Here is a 15,700-nt window from a genome sequence, read left to right on the forward strand (position 1 = left end):
TATCTGCAAACCATTTTAGTACTTTAGATAGGAATCAAGATGATGACGACTAGCAAATGAGTCTGCGCTGCGAAGTATATAAGTTGTAGCAGATATGTTAATGGCTGAAGTACGCACAAACTCATGAAAGGTCTCACTCATGAAAACTCATAAAAAACCAAAGTAAGAGAAAAATTTGCACCAAAAAATGGATTTTAATACGTGAACAAATGAGTGCTTCGAATAATTTTATTCGTGAAGTGGACGAGGAAGATAAAAACGTTTAAAACCTCATAGCTTCACGTCACGTTCATTCCACCTATTCTTAGTTGGCGCCATTTTTAACCGACTTCCAAAAAGGAGGAGGTTCTCAATTCGACTGTTCTTTCTTTTTTTTCTTTTTTTTTCTTTTTTTTGTATGTATGTTACGCGACAACTCCGGTATTTGTGAACTGATTTTCATGACTCTTTTTTTTGTTGAAAAGGGGGTATTTCCATAGTGGTCCCATTTCATTTTGAAGAAAATCGTCCACCTCAAAGGGTGGCTGTTCACGCATGAAGATTCATTTTTATAAATAGCGCCTAACTTTAATTTAGGAGCAATAACTTTTAGCAATTATTTAGTTGATTTTGCTATTTCTCCAATTCAAGGCGTTTTTCTCTCCAAATACTTTGAGTAGTGTCTTAGTGAGAACCTATTTTTATTATTTCCAGTATCAAGTCCTGTATAGTGGCGAACTAGAGGATATTTCAATGAAACTTAGCAAATAGACGTAATTCCACGTGCTTTTGATGTCGGTTTTTTTAGTACTCTGTACTGAGATTATATTTTCACGTAATGGTCAGACTATACTCTTAAAAATAAAGCTCCGAGTCCACGTGTTTACACGTTACGAGTACCTAGCGTCCGAGAGTACTCATGTAGTGAAAACCCGGCTTTACGAGAAAATTAGGAATAGGACAAAGAAAATTCAATGAAGTGCTACTAATAATAATGAATGAAAAGAAAAGCTTAATAGAGAACCGAAGGGGAAAGATGTTGATGTATCTAATACGTCACAACAGTTTTCAAAAAGAGGGCAGGAAGACGGAGACGAAGTTATTTGAATCTATTGAGAGTATTCTAGCGATAAATACGCGGCTGAAGTAACATGTTCCGTAAAAGGGTAATTTGTGGAAGATATAAGACTACTGTATTGAAACTGGAGTTTTACTTAGATAGTTTCAATATAATTTTAAATAGACGAACATAGTTGAAAGTATAAAGAATGACAGATGGTTGATATTATTTTTCGACAAGATTGTTTATTTAGAAACCAACCTACTTTTATTGAATTACCAACACCCGTAAATTATTAATTTAACTGCCTCCATGGCCGAACGATTACCATGCCGGACTGCCGCACAGACGTCTCAAGTTCGATTCCTGGGCCGGGAGAAATATTTGTATGGCCTACATTTATTTCTCTCGTGAGTTTGAGTGTAACTTGTGGTTGTCTATGTGTGTGTACATGGCACCCGCGAGACAGGGTTTCCCTAGTCCGGGGCTATGTTGAGTGTGTCCGTTATTACTACTATTAAATATGTTAACGGAAGGAAAATCATATGAAACCATCTTTTTTCAAATCTCAAATGGTACGTATTCTCAACATAATAACAATCTCAAACGAATGAATAAATGAATTGAATTGAATTGAATCTCGCGATTAATATTAACTGCCATAGCGATACTCGAGCACTCACAAGATTACGCGAGAAATTATTGTGTTTAATAGCTCTATTTGAGCAGCAATACGGTTCAATATTACATCAACAAGAATTTCAATTCTCGCCCACCCTCGTCAATACACATCATTTCCACCGAAGATGGGCTAGGATAGTATTGAAATTTTGTCATAAAAATTTCAATCTTCGTCTCGCCTCGCCGGAGGAATACAACCTTTATCTCTGAACTGCTGACTGCATTAATCGAAATGAAAAACGAAATGTTAAGCAGTGTTGCCAACAACGCTGGGTCCATGGTAGCCATTTTTCACAAACTTAGTAGTCTAAAGTAGCCGAATTTTAGCTGTGGTAGCCTAAACACCAAATGAAAAACAGCAATAAATAAAATTGTGGTTTAAATCAATAATTTATAAAAGCGAAACCTAAGTAGAATCGAAAGTAAATAAATTGACATAATGGGGTAAGTAACTGCCTATTGCTCCCTCCAGGTGTCACCACTGTAGAGCGTTCGGTTTTAACAGCTATAGCTTTAATTTGTCAGTGTTTTTGTAAACATACAAAGTATTCTCTATTATGACTAGAGGTGGGCGTTTAAACGAAAAGCACTTAAAAAAGTCTGCTTTTTAAAATAAGCGCATAAGCACGCTTTTCATTTTAACCGTAAGCGTTGGTCACTGGTTTACTACACGCCTCAGTTTCAAGTAGCGCCATCTGTGCTTCCTAAACAAATTAATTCAACATAACGTTGCAAGCTTTTTTAAGCATAAAGTTTATGCGCTTAAATGTTTTTCTAAACACCTTTTTGAGCATCAAACTAAAAAGGATTCGCTCTGAGCCTTTTGAAGGGAAAAGTGTCGTTTTTACTTTGACTTCAATTATTTTGTAAAATCTAGTTTAAAGTGGAATAGGATAGTGCTATTGTGCCTTAATCGAAGATTAGAACACGAAATTATACGAATCTCGAAGTAAAATACCCGTATCGGCCCTTTCTAAAGAATCCCGAGTCCCTATTTTCTTTGTGGCGGCCATATTTATACAGAAATATAATTAAACGAAGACATGGCTCAAAAGACTTGTATCCAAGCCAAAATTATTAATAAAAAAATCAAACTAAAACGCGTTTTTTTAAGTGAAAAGCGCTTTTACAAGCACGCTTTTTAAACGTATGTTTTAACTTAAAAATAAGCAGTTTTTTTCCATTTCAACGGCTAACAACTATAAAAGTTAAACAACTTATGTTTTTGAACGCTTTTACACGCCAATGAACAAAATGTTAATATAATAATATTGTCTTAAATATTAACTCGTTTTTTTACAAAAAAAACTTACTTATCTTAAAACCTTTAGTCGTCTACTCTTGCGTTTCGCTATCAACACAACGTTGCAAGCTTTTTTTAACATAAAAGTCTATGCGCTTAAACGTTTCCTAAACGATTTTGGTAGTTTCAAAAAGGGTCTTCTAGAAATAATACTCAAGTCCTTGCCATTAGGGTCGTATTTCCGGTGCTTGAAATCATACTCAAGTCCTGACTTGAGCATTGAGTACAGTTCTGGAATACGACCCTAAAAAGCGTTTAAAAAAGCACGTGTTTTTAAAAAGGCATGACATTTAAACGTTTAAAAAAAAAAATTTTCTGAAACTCGAAAGTTAATCTCAGTACAGAGTACTAAAAAAACCGACCTCAAAAGTAAGTGGAATTACGTCTATTTGCTAAGTTTTATTGAAATATCCCCTAGTTCGTCACTATACAGGACTTGACACTGGAGATAATAAAAATCGGTTCAAAGTATATTGAGAGAAAAACGCCTTGAATTGGAGAAGTAGCAAAATTAACCATTAAAATAATTGCCCCTAAATTAAAGTTAGGCGCTATTTATAAAAATGAATCTTCATGCGTGAACAGCCACCCTTCGAAGTGGATGCTTTTCTTCAAAATGAAATGGGACCACTATGGAAGTACCCCCTTTCCAACAAAAAAGAATCATGAAAATCGGTTCACAAATACCAGAGTTATCACGTAACATATATACAAAAAAAAAGAACATACAGACGAATTGAGAACTTCCTCCTTTTTTGAAGTCGGTTAAAAATCACCACCAAAATTGGGTAAAAAGTCGTATTTGTTGAAAATGACTGAAATAGTGCTTATTAAAGTGTCTCGTGTATTAGATGCTGTAAGACCTTGACAGAGGAGACTGCCAATCCATGACGCCTCCATTGTTGTATTGTATGTACAAAGACGGAAACAATGAAGAAATGATAGTTATCTCCTGTCAAAATACTTATGTAAATTGTAAAGCAAAACTAAAACACGTGTTTTATCTTCCAATTTAATATTTGCATTATCAAAGTACAGCTTACTTTATCAATAAAATAATAATTTGACAGTCTGTTCTACTGTATTATTAAAATCTTAACCTGAAATGCACATAATATATGAAGACAACAATTAAGAGGCGAAAATAGTTTAATCTGAGTCTTCAATATCAAGAGAACTACGACGGTTTCGGGAACTCCGTTCCACATAGTTCTGCAACCAGGATGGACGAGGTTTCTGTGCTGCTGTGCGGCGAGGCGTCCGACGCTCCGGAGCTGGCGCAGGCGCAGGCGGCGACGAGTTGCGCTCCACACGACCTCTTCCACGGCCGCGTCCACGACCTTTGTTCGTCCCACCACCACGCCCACCTTTAGCGAGTCTTCCTCGCGTCACTGTTGTTTCAGGTTCCATATCATCATCACTAGACAGCACAACTATAGCTCTTTTGAGTGCTCCAGGTGTAGGAGGCTTGCTAGCAGCAGCATCAATTAACTTTTTCAGCTGTTCTTCATCAGCCATATCCAGTTCTTGTTTACCAATTCTCAATTGTTCTGCTACCTCTTCCTCTGTTTCTGCATTTGTTTGCAGCAACATCTCAACGCAGCGGCGTTTGTGGGCCTCAAACACCCGTTTAAACACTTCATCATCATGTTTAAGAGTGAAGTCGCGTACAGCATCAGTCATAGCTCTCACTGACAGCACTTGCAATCGTTTCTCCAGTGGCAGAGCAGCGTAATAAGCACGCAAAAGCTCTTCTACATCAGCTGCGTGAGCTGCACCCTCAATATTCAGGTCTCCATCTTCTTCTTCCAGCAACTTACGTTCACGCACTTTCTTTTCTTTTTTCATATTAATTATATCAGTCGGATTTGCCACAAGTCCATTAAAATTCTGACCAAATCTCATATGATTAAAATTTTGCCCTTCTCTTTCATACAAGACATTGAGCCTGACCAGAGGCAAAGCTGGTTGTTTTGGATGTCCACTACGATTCCTGTTGGCCTCATCTATAGCATCATTTATTTTGGCCCTCAAAAAATCTTGTACCTTTTCATTTTCATTTATTCCTTCCTCACCTAAATTTTCCTCAGATAAAACAATAGTTTTAAATATGAAAGGACGTACACTTTTAAGAGGTATTGGAGTAACCACAAATTCTTTATGATGTATCTGCAACAAGGCACAGTGCTTAGGCAAACATTCACCAGCAGCTAGTGATGTTGCAACTGTACTTCCTGGCTGAATTACTGAAAATTCCCCACTTTGTGTCTTGCCTCTTATAGGGAATACTAAACTATCATGTTCATGACCCCAAACCACAAGGTCCAAGAATTTGGGCAACACTTTCTCTTGAATGTAATTATTGGGGCCTCTATCAGCTCTGTTTTGATGTAGCACCAAAAGATTGAACCAATCCTGACCATCTTCTGGAAGCTCCATTTCAACTTTCTTCTCAATGAACAATCGAGCTAAACGTTGGTCCTTAAGATGGCTCAGGCCATATAGGGCGAGGCGAGATGCACCCTTCTGCATAAGCACTGGGGATATGCGAACCTGCGTGTAATCATTCCACTTGCCGAAATAGTTTACGAGTCCTGTGATGGAGAGAATATCCAATGAGCTCACACTGCTCTGCCCTACTGGGTCGTCGTGATTACCGTGGATCGACAGAATAGGGTAAGATACATTGAGATTTGGATCCTCATAATTAACACTGCGTGAGAAGTTCTCCATTTGATCCGATAGCAATTCGACAGCGACAGGTTTGTCTCCAAAACAGTACTTGCGAATGAGCTGAGTCGCCTTGAACAAACACGCAGGCGAGGGTTTTGCATGATCGAATAAATCACCACCCAGGAGAATCAGGTCTACGTCATATTCAACTGCTAAAGAAAGAACCTCTTCAAACGCCACAAAGCTATCTTCTCCACGAACGGCGTCTGTTTCTTGATGCCCCAAGTGGATGTCGGATGCGATCAAAACTCTGAGCGTGTTTTCTGGAGACCACGTCTCACTTTCAGGGCCACAGCCGTCTACCATGGTTTCTATAACAGTACTTTGCAAAATTGTAAAATAATCGGCAATTAACCGCCAAATGTTTTGGTTATGATATGTTCCAGCGGTAGCAGATTTCTACGACTTTAACGTCAGTGTTAGGCCAAAGCCAAGCTTCAAAATAAAAAAAAAACTTTGGTCCGAACTAAAGTCTCGACTATACCTAATTTCTAAATTGTACTATTTTAAATGATATGCACAAGTTTAAGTTTAATTTGTTTACATATCGGTTTCTTTGATAACTAATTAAGTGGTAATTAAGAATGGAGAACTAAAGATATGACATTTTCTGCATGTGACAAAATATGTTTCGGACCACCCTACAAACTTTATGAAATACACGACATTTTCTGCATGTGAAAATTTGTTTCGGACCACCTTACAAACTTCACAAAATACTTATGGCTAAAACGCTAAAACGCTTACCGTGAAAAGCCATGAGAAATAAGAAAAAAAAGTATCATCATTGCTTGAGGATGGAAAGCATAGATCATACACTCTATATTTGAGAATGGAAAGCATCATTGCTACAAACAAGGTATTACTTGAATGGTAATGGCCAAAACGGTAACCGCGAAAAGCCAAGAGAAATGTAAAAAAAAACACTATTTTTCAGGAAAATTAAGCGTATAATACTAATTATAACAAACTTGTGCAGTCACAAAAAATAATTTAATAATATGGTAGAGAAACATCCTGAGATTCAATAAACTACAAATAAATACTGATTTTTCCTATCATTTTCCTGTAGTAGGGATGCACATTACGGATTCGATTTTTATGAAGATCGATTTAAGAACGTGTTTACGACCTAGCTATTTTTTGTGTCCATCCATCGCATCCGATCCATTCATTTCAATGCGATATTTAAGTAAATCGATCCAATATTAAGGTGAATCGAATCGTCTAGAACGTATCATAACTTAAACAAAACAATCCCTTTCTGAACCTCTATTTTAAATTGGCCTGCAAGAAAATCCAGAATATTAGTATTATGGGTCGTATTCCAGAACTCTACTCAATACTCAAGTCTGGATTTTAAGTATGATTTGATTGGTATGGTGCTTGAAAACATACTCAAGTCCTGGCTTGAGCATTGAGTACAGTTCTGGAATACGACCCTAATTTCCCTGTTTTAAAAACAACTTAGTCAATACACTGTAAGTGGCTGAAACGCTAACCGCGAAAAGCCAAGAGAAATAAGGAAAAGAAGAAGCAGTTTGGGGTCGTTTTTAGATAACATCCAAAAATGTGTCCCTTTCAATAACTTTTATGTTATTACATGAATGTTATGCATTATTTATTTAATATGATTTCTTGCTTACTTAGTCTGTGTTACACATAAGAAGACTACTTTACTACGTCACAGTAGTAAATAAAAATTAAAAAAATTGGGCAATTTCTCATTCATGGGAGACGGTTACACGTGTCGCCCTAATTTTAAGCCTTAATTTTTTTTTTAAAAGAAGAAAAAGTTAAGCACTCGTGGAAATCGCAATATTTCCCATCGAGGATAAACTCTAATAACTTACACGTCGAATACATATCGTAACTTTCCAATTTATTATAAACAAACATGTTTTCTTGGGAATACAAAATGTGTTTGAATTTTTCTTATCATTAGTGTCAATTCAACTAAGAGCCTCCTAATAACAAAAGTTCATACCGCATCACCTGCACCTTTCGCACATGTGAGAAGGGTCTCCTGTCGGATTGGAGTGTACACAGTAAAGTAACCTGTGCTCCGTTTTAGCAAAAAATCGACTTGAATACCAATTTCAGCACTAGTGACTAAATCGTTCTCATTCATATAAAACAATCTATTTAAATAAGTATTAAGCAATAGTTTTATAAACTTTATTGTACAACTAAATTTATATGACTTTAACAAAATACTTATTTAGATTTATTTACTAATTACATATAGATAGATAGATGACCTTACGCGGATGAGAAGGATTTTGATACAAGAAGTTATATTAAAATATTTGTTACATTTGAAATGTTCTTTTATGAACGATAAAATGTGTGTTGTAATAATAATTTGTCATTACTGTGCCGTCTTTCTCATTTATGTTTATGAGGAAATCATTCGTGTTACTGCAATTTCATTCGTGTGACCTAAAATATCGTTGTTTTTTTTTTTGTTGCATTTAACTTAAATATTTCTGTCATTTTATAATTATTGACATTGCTCGAACTTATTTATACGTTTAAGACCTTAAAACCAAAAGAAAAAAGGGCACATTATTGCTTATATTGCAACATATGTATAACATACATATTGCTATTTTAAATAATATAAAAATATTGGTCACACTTACTGTAAAAAAAACCTCCCACCCCGCTCATTCTTCTCGCCTCCCTCCCATGATGTCCAATGTTGAATTTCTAGAGAGGTTGTCAAAGAGTACGAGGTTGTCTTTCGAACGGCGAACGAAACATAGTGGCGCAAGCGCAAGCGAACTACAAAGTATATTTTAACGTGATTGTTTAGTGTTAAGGTGTAAATATTGGCTTAAGATGTGATGATATGTGGAGAGGCAATGGCAAGCAAGTGAATTATGCTTATATCATGTGGAACCGTAGGCTACGAAGAGGAGAAAGTGTTGTGTGAAATCAAAGAGTCGCCTTCAATGATGTGGAAGAGGTCGATTGCACAAGCTGGGTGTGCGCGCGCCGCGGCCCTGGCTCTGGCGCTGGCGCTCACTGCCGTAAGTATTTGCGTCTACGGCTCTCCATTCATGTGCTGTTGAACTGCGAGTGCAATTGTTTTGGAAAGAGATTGGTCAACCAGGGTCACCTGCTGACGACCTCTGTTAGCTTAATGTTAATAAACAATATCTGTCACATGTGGGAATCTGCCAATTTGTCTCTTTTACTTTTTATTGATACCTATTTTAATTGTAAATTGTTTGCCATCTTATAAAGTCGTGCATATTTATGATAATGTGATTGTTAAATAATAAAGGGTATAGGCACAAGCTTTGCAAGCTTTCTCATCAGAAATCATAGTAGCAAAATTCTTCATCCTTCGGGACAGGCTAATGCGTCTAAGCCATACTGCCAGATCTTAGATTTTATTTTCTTTAATGATTTAATTTTAAGGCAAAGCCAAATCTTCGGTATGAATTATAATATAATGCAAATTACCAGATCTAGAGTTAATTATGTTTGTTGTACAGTGACAATGTCATTTTTAAGTTGTAAGTCTGAGTATTTTCTTCAAGTCGGAGTTTTCCAAGTGTGGAGTTAATAAAACAAAAAAAGGAATGAAATTTTCTAGGCTCACTAGAAATATTATCAAAAATAGTTTTTTAGTTGCTTTTTTTTTTATTTGGTAGCAAATCTATGTGCAAAACTAAGAAGTCTACAACAAGTGTTCTCAGGACAAAATACATTTCATTCGTTCCTTCTTCACTGTGGATACATGTCTGATTAACCATTGTTCAATTTTATATTTCCCAAATGAAATAAGGTTAAGGTACAGCTCAAAACACTGTTTAGTTTAGATATGTGGGAATGTCAATCAAACTCCAGTGTTTGGTCAAGACTGCTTTTGTATATTTCATTGATACCCACATTCATATTATAACAATTATTTATACCAATCCTTACAATTCCCCTGAAACAAAAAAAAAATTACATTTTGCTTACTTGTCATTACATTCACGGTCATGCAATAAAACACATGAGACATTAAAATTATATCCTATCCTCTTAACCAACAATAGAAAGTAAATTAAAAATTCTTAAATTATTCCATATGTAAACTTTTATTTATTTGTTTCTATCGATCATTAACAATTTTTATATATTTTATACTATATTTTGATTGGATATTGGCATGCAATTTCAATTTATTTCTATTCTGTAGTGTTGAGTGTGATGGATAGGTCTATATATTAAGGACGAAGCCCTAATGTGATTGTCAAGTATCTTCTCCATTGATTTGAGCAAGAATGAGGTTAGGCAGATGGGTGTAAAGGACTTTGCAAGAGAGTAGCCCTTTCTGCCTACCTTTGGTATAAATATAACTTTGCACGTTGTCCATTGTATCAGTATGTGTCCTCAAGCAAGACTGGCTCTATATATTTTGACCAGATATGGAAAAATTACGTATAAGTGTACCTGCTGCAATAAGATGGGAGTAATACTGTCCTCACCTGGGGATTACAAATCCCGATTTAAACGAGCTGATAGCACAAGCCACTTGTCGAAGCCATGAGGTCTTATAATGTTGGCGGCTCTGTTCCAGTCCTCATTGCGAGGTGTATGTGCAGTAATTACTGGGTTAGTAAACAAGTCGCACAAGGCCCCCGGAAAGTGGGTTGACATTAGAAGCTCAAGGGTTTCTGTCGTAGAAGTCGAGTAGGTCCCATCAGGCTTTTTTAACAGTCCTGGTTGATGGGAGTTGGCTTTGGCAAGCTCTCTGTGTAGACGTGCACCTTGAGGAGCACTAGTGATCTCCTCACAAAACCCTCTCCACGATGCTCGCTTAGCCTTCCTTATCTCCTTATTATAATTGGTTAGGGCCTTCCTGTAAGTCCCCCATTCCTTTGTCAGCTTGACCCTATTGAATAGTCTTCGAGTTTTCTTTCTTAGCTTTCTCAGTTTGGGATTCCACCACGGAACCTTCCTATTGGAGGTCCGAATTGTTGGTGGGCAGCTTTCCTCAAAAGCGCTGATAATGCCCCTAGTAGCGACCTCAACAGCTAACTCTAGACTCTCAGTGGTTTTGATCGATTTAGGATACCCTTGTAGATACTGCCCTAGTCTGTCTCTAAAGACGTCTCTGCGTCCCAACATCCCTTGGATTCCTAAATGTAGTGGGATGACAGACATCTCCAGCTCCCAGATCAAATCTTATAGGTTTATGATCCGACATTGACGTCTCATCACTAACATGCCTGCCAGTTATAAGTCCGGCTAGTCAAGCCGTATAAAAAGTAATGTCGAGAATTTTTTGTCTTCACCTAGTAACAAAAGTTGGTGTACATCCTTCAATATTACTCACCTCTGTTATTGATGTCCGAGCTCCCCCAAGCGGAGTGGTGAGCGTTGGCATCACATCCCACCAGAAGTTCTGCTTTGTGTTTCTGAGCGTATTCCGCCAGTCGTGTCAGATCTTCCGTGGGGCTGGTCTTTTTTCTAGTTAGATAGGCTGAACATAAGATTATCTTAGCCCGAGGGCTATTCCGGGGAAATAAATATGCTGCTACAAAGTCGTCAGTACAGAACTCTGGAACAGGCATAAGGCTAATGTTTTTGTTATAAACAATGCAGGCTCTGGGTCTACTTCCACAAGTGTTGTATATCAACTTACCAACGGCATTGAGTCCCATAACGTTTGTTTGGTTAACCCAGGGTTCCTGAATGAGGGCGACATCGATATTGCCTTTCGCGAAGCAACACTCCACCACAGCCGCGGTAGTCACGGCGTTGTGGAGATTTGCTTGGAGAACCCTCACCCTTTCCCCCGTGGGCGCCATCTAGCGGGGATTAAAACCCTGGCCCCCCCGACTGCTACGAGGAGAACGAGGCCGTCCTCATGAGCCTCGCGGGTTGGCAGCCCCGCGCCCTTGCACTCCTTCACGTGCCGTACTCCGGCCACGTGGGTTTGGTGCTGAAAACCACTGTCGTGTACCCCCCAGACCGTCATTCGTGCCATTATTGTGGCAGTTTTTGGGCGAGCCGCCCCAGTACTGGCACTTGTTGTTGGCTGCGCTGGACTCCGCTCGGGACAGCGGGTGCTGTCCGAGTGTGCCCTGCCTGCCGTCCGCGATTCTTCTGGGGCGATGCACCGAGAGTCGCATTCGGGGCAGCCCCGTCACGTTTTCCCTGGTCCTTGGAAGACGGGCCAGGCGCGGGCATCTGCGCTGAGCGGATTAGTAACCTACCCTGGTTTCGAGACCGAGGCACCTCGCGCAGTGCCGCCGCTGAAAGTGTTTTCCGGACACCCCTTGATGTTAAACGTGACCTGTTTAAAACCAACCCGGCAATTTGAGGCACGGAGATTCTCCACAGATGGGTCATCAAGAGCGAACGCGACTACCCATCGGTTCGCATCTTCCCTTGCGTGAAGAATCTTCCATACTTCCGTGCGGAGACCTCTATTCTCTATTCTCCAGCAGGTTGATGGCCATCTGCACCGACTCGCATCCCTTCTTGGGAATGTTAAGTGGTGGCGGTGGTGGACTTCGGAAGCCCGCTTTCCTTAATCAAGGATAGCTGAGCTTCCGGTCACGGCTTCAAATTGTCGATCTTTCTCATTAGCCAGTCTGCACTTGCTTGGTCCTTGCTGGTCACAAGAATCCAGTCTGCCTTGTGAGAGAGGCCCAGGAACTTTGGTCCCTCGCCATGCGCTGTTATGCTCGCTATGGTGCGGACCAGAAACAACTCTACCAGCTCCATTTGCTCCTCCGACACGGGTTCCGAATTCCAGATACCCACCCGCAGGGAGCCCGCCATTTCGCTGAAAGTAGGTCTGCTCCTGCTTTCAGCTGACGCCATGGTCCTGGGAGCCTTCCTTACGTGTTCCTGTGGCGACGCCTCTTCTGACCATCCACGCTTTTGTGCTTTCGGTGTTGGAGATGGTTTAGGCACCGGAAGTTCTCTCTAGGGCTTTTCAGATAGAGGCAGAGCTTCTGCGTAGCTCATACCTGTTCTCATCAGGCCCTGTAGTCTCTTCCGGCGAGACCCGCTCAGTCCAATGCGCGGCTGAGCGCTGGATTCCAACACCAGGGGATCCGAAGGACCCGCCTGGTTCGTATCCATAGCCGTAACCGAAGTCACGTCTTTATTGCTGGGTTGACTACCCATCCCGGCAATCGTTTCCTCCAAGGAGAAAAATTAAGGTGTTAACGCTTATTTAATGGTCTTTCACCATACACGTCTCACGAGAAGCTAGGGAATTAAAGAGCCACAACCGGCAGAGCCCCGCTTGCCGGCTGAAAGGCATGAAGTTCCCTGGAGGTGCACTAGTATCGAGGGTGCACCGTTAGCGGCTGGACTCCCCCCATAGGCACGGTACGCCTTATTAGGCGTACCGTTCACTACACTATTCAACGGTATTCCGTTGAATAGTGTGACGACATTTTAATCAACACCTAGCAAATGCCCGGACAAAGTCCAGACATTTACTAGGAGTTGCCCAGGATCCACCGGCCCATGTCTTCCCTTCCTATACAATCCTGGAATTGCATAGGAATGGAAGCCACACGCTCACGTGGAGGTACGTCGTCCTAGCACCCCACGTCTTTATCTAATGGTGTGTTCAAATATTCTAGTAATGCCAGGTTAAAATCTTTCTGATCATATTCTGTTTTCTTCATCATATATTTTATAGTTTGTACAGCCCTTAAGACCTGACCGTTTGACTGAGGGTATCTTGGGGATGACGTAATATGCTGGAAATTCCAGTTTTTACTGAATTCCTTAAACTTGTCAGAAGAAAATTCAGGACCTTTGTCAGACATAATTACTTCTGGAATGCCTTGACATCAAATCAGACTACACATTTTTGTTCGAAAATCGCCTCCATTGCAACGGAACAAGGTACGTCAATGTGTAGCTTGATGTGCTGGCTGTACTTTGATGTTAATGAATTTAATTTTTCAACTTCAATGAATTCACAATGATAATCGACAACAATAAGAAATGATTTCTTATTTAAATGGAATAAGTCGATACCTATTTTATACCATGGCCTGCTTGGAATTTCATGAGGAATTAATGATTCTCTGTTATTTTGTTTCCTATAAGTGAGGCATGCCTGGCAGACTGATAAGTAATCTTCTAGTTGGATATTCATGTTAGGCCAAAACATTATTTCACGCGCTCGCAATTTGCATTTGTGTAAGCCCATGTGCCCTATGTGAATATTTTGCAACTCTTGTGTCTCCATATTATTCCAAAATATACTGTCGTTTCATCCCTACAGTCCCAATAGCATTTTAAACCACATTTGACACATTTCTTTTCATTGGGCCAGCCTCTTTTTATTAATTCTTGCATCCCTTCGTTTTCCTGAGTGCATTTCTGTATTTTTAAGAAATGTGTATCTGTCAATGGATTATTCGCACTGAGCGCGCACACTTGTGCTTGCACGTCCAAATGATCACGTGGCTCTGTGGGTGTGCTCGGACCCGCGATAATGTATCGGCTATGTATAAGTATTTCCCAGGTTTATAAACAAGCGTGAAGGAGTATGGTTGCAATCGCATTAGCATTCGTTGTAATCGTGCTGGGGCACTGAACAAGGGTTTGTTAATGATAATTACTAAGGGCTTGTGATCAGTTTCTATAACTTCGTCTGACCTTCCGTAGATATATATAAAATTTTTCACATGTAAAGACACACACAGACGCTTGTTCAGTTTCAGTGAGTGACTTAGACGCATAACTTATATATCACAATGGAAGGTTGTTTTGCATTAAGCATGCGCCCAGACCATTTTTGCTTGCATCTACTGATAATAGTACCGGTTTTTGAGTGTCATTTATGTATTGTAAAATAGAGCGACACGACAGACACGCTTTCAATTCTTCATAACATTTATCATGTCTATTATCCCTATGCCATTCTATATCTTTTTTCAATAATTCTCGTAATATTGACGTCTTTTCTGAAACTTTTGGTACGAAATTGCTAACATAGATAATGAAGCCCAAAAACCTTTCCAAATGTGTAATGTTTTCGGCCATGGTATATTTTTTATAGCAACAATGTGCGAGTCATCTGGATAAATATCATCTTTGTTGAATATATGGCCTAAGTATTTTATTTCTGTAAAGCCAATTTTGCATTTTTGTTTATTTAATTTAATATTAATTTCCTGGCATCTTTTTAACAATGTATGCAGTCTTTGATCGTGAATTTCTTTCGTCGGGCCATATATTAACAAATCATCGACGAACAATACAACGCCTTCAATGTCATCAAAATTTTCGTATAGTCTTTTGCGAAATATTTCTGAATGCGTAGAAATTTATATCTTCCAAAAACAGTGTTAAAAGTACACAAAAATGTACTTTCCGGATGTAATTTCACTTGCCAGAACCCCTATTTGGCATCCCGTGTACTGAAATACTCAAAAGTGGGCAATTTAAAGTGTTTCCTTTTTTTTGCCCTGTTCAGGTCACGTGGGTCTAGGCACAAACGTAGGTCGCCATTTGGCTTTTTTACAACTGTTAGACTGTTTACCCAGTCTGTAGGTCCCTCGACCTTAGCAATAATATTTTCATTTTCCATTTCCTTTAATTTACTAACCTGTTCCTAACCTGTTCCCTTATAGCAATAGGCAATTGTCCCGGTGCATGAACAACAGATGATATATCATTTCGGATTTGAATCTTGTGTTCTCCTTGCATACAACCCATACCTACAAAAATGTCTGGATATATACATCTAGAATTTTCTCACTGTTAGTGTCATTTTTCAATGATAAAATTCTCTTAATCAATTTTAACTCTTCACATGAACTTCTACTTAATACAGGAGGTGAATCTATGTTGGCTACCATAAATTGAAAAAAATAATGATTGTTTTTATATGCCACTTTTAAGTAACATTTAGGGCGCGTTCCCACTATGTCGTCACGTTTTATTATCGTTGGACTACT

At 39.1% G+C, this 15,700-nt stretch overlaps 2 protein-coding genes across 2 annotated transcripts in view; one reads left to right on the top strand and one right to left on the bottom strand.

Moving 5' to 3' along the window:
- Positions 1–4,017: 4,017 nt before the first annotated feature.
- Positions 4,018–6,160, bottom strand: LOC113235178 (double-strand break repair protein MRE11). Its single transcript, XM_026470790.1, has one exon. The coding sequence runs from the start codon at positions 6,060–6,062 to the stop codon at positions 4,173–4,175; it is 1,890 nt and encodes a 629-aa protein (XP_026326575.1). The 5' UTR covers positions 6,063–6,160; the 3' UTR covers positions 4,018–4,172.
- Positions 6,161–8,418: 2,258 nt separating this feature from the next.
- The window catches only part of LOC113235170 (tyrosine-protein phosphatase 10D-like), a 46,949-nt gene continuing 39,667 nt past the window's right edge, over positions 8,419–15,700 (top strand). Inside the window, exon 1 of the mRNA XM_026470779.1 lies at positions 8,419–8,791. Within this exon, the coding sequence (XP_026326564.1) occupies positions 8,642–8,791 (150 nt within the window). The 5' untranslated portion in view covers positions 8,419–8,641. The remainder of the gene's footprint in view (positions 8,792–15,700) is intronic.

The sequence above is a fragment of the Hyposmocoma kahamanoa genome, unplaced genomic scaffold (assembly GCF_003589595.1).
Source record: "Hyposmocoma kahamanoa isolate Upper Pololo Valley unplaced genomic scaffold, ASM358959v1 87, whole genome shotgun sequence".
NCBI classification, from domain to species: domain Eukaryota; kingdom Metazoa; phylum Arthropoda; class Insecta; order Lepidoptera; family Cosmopterigidae; genus Hyposmocoma; species Hyposmocoma kahamanoa.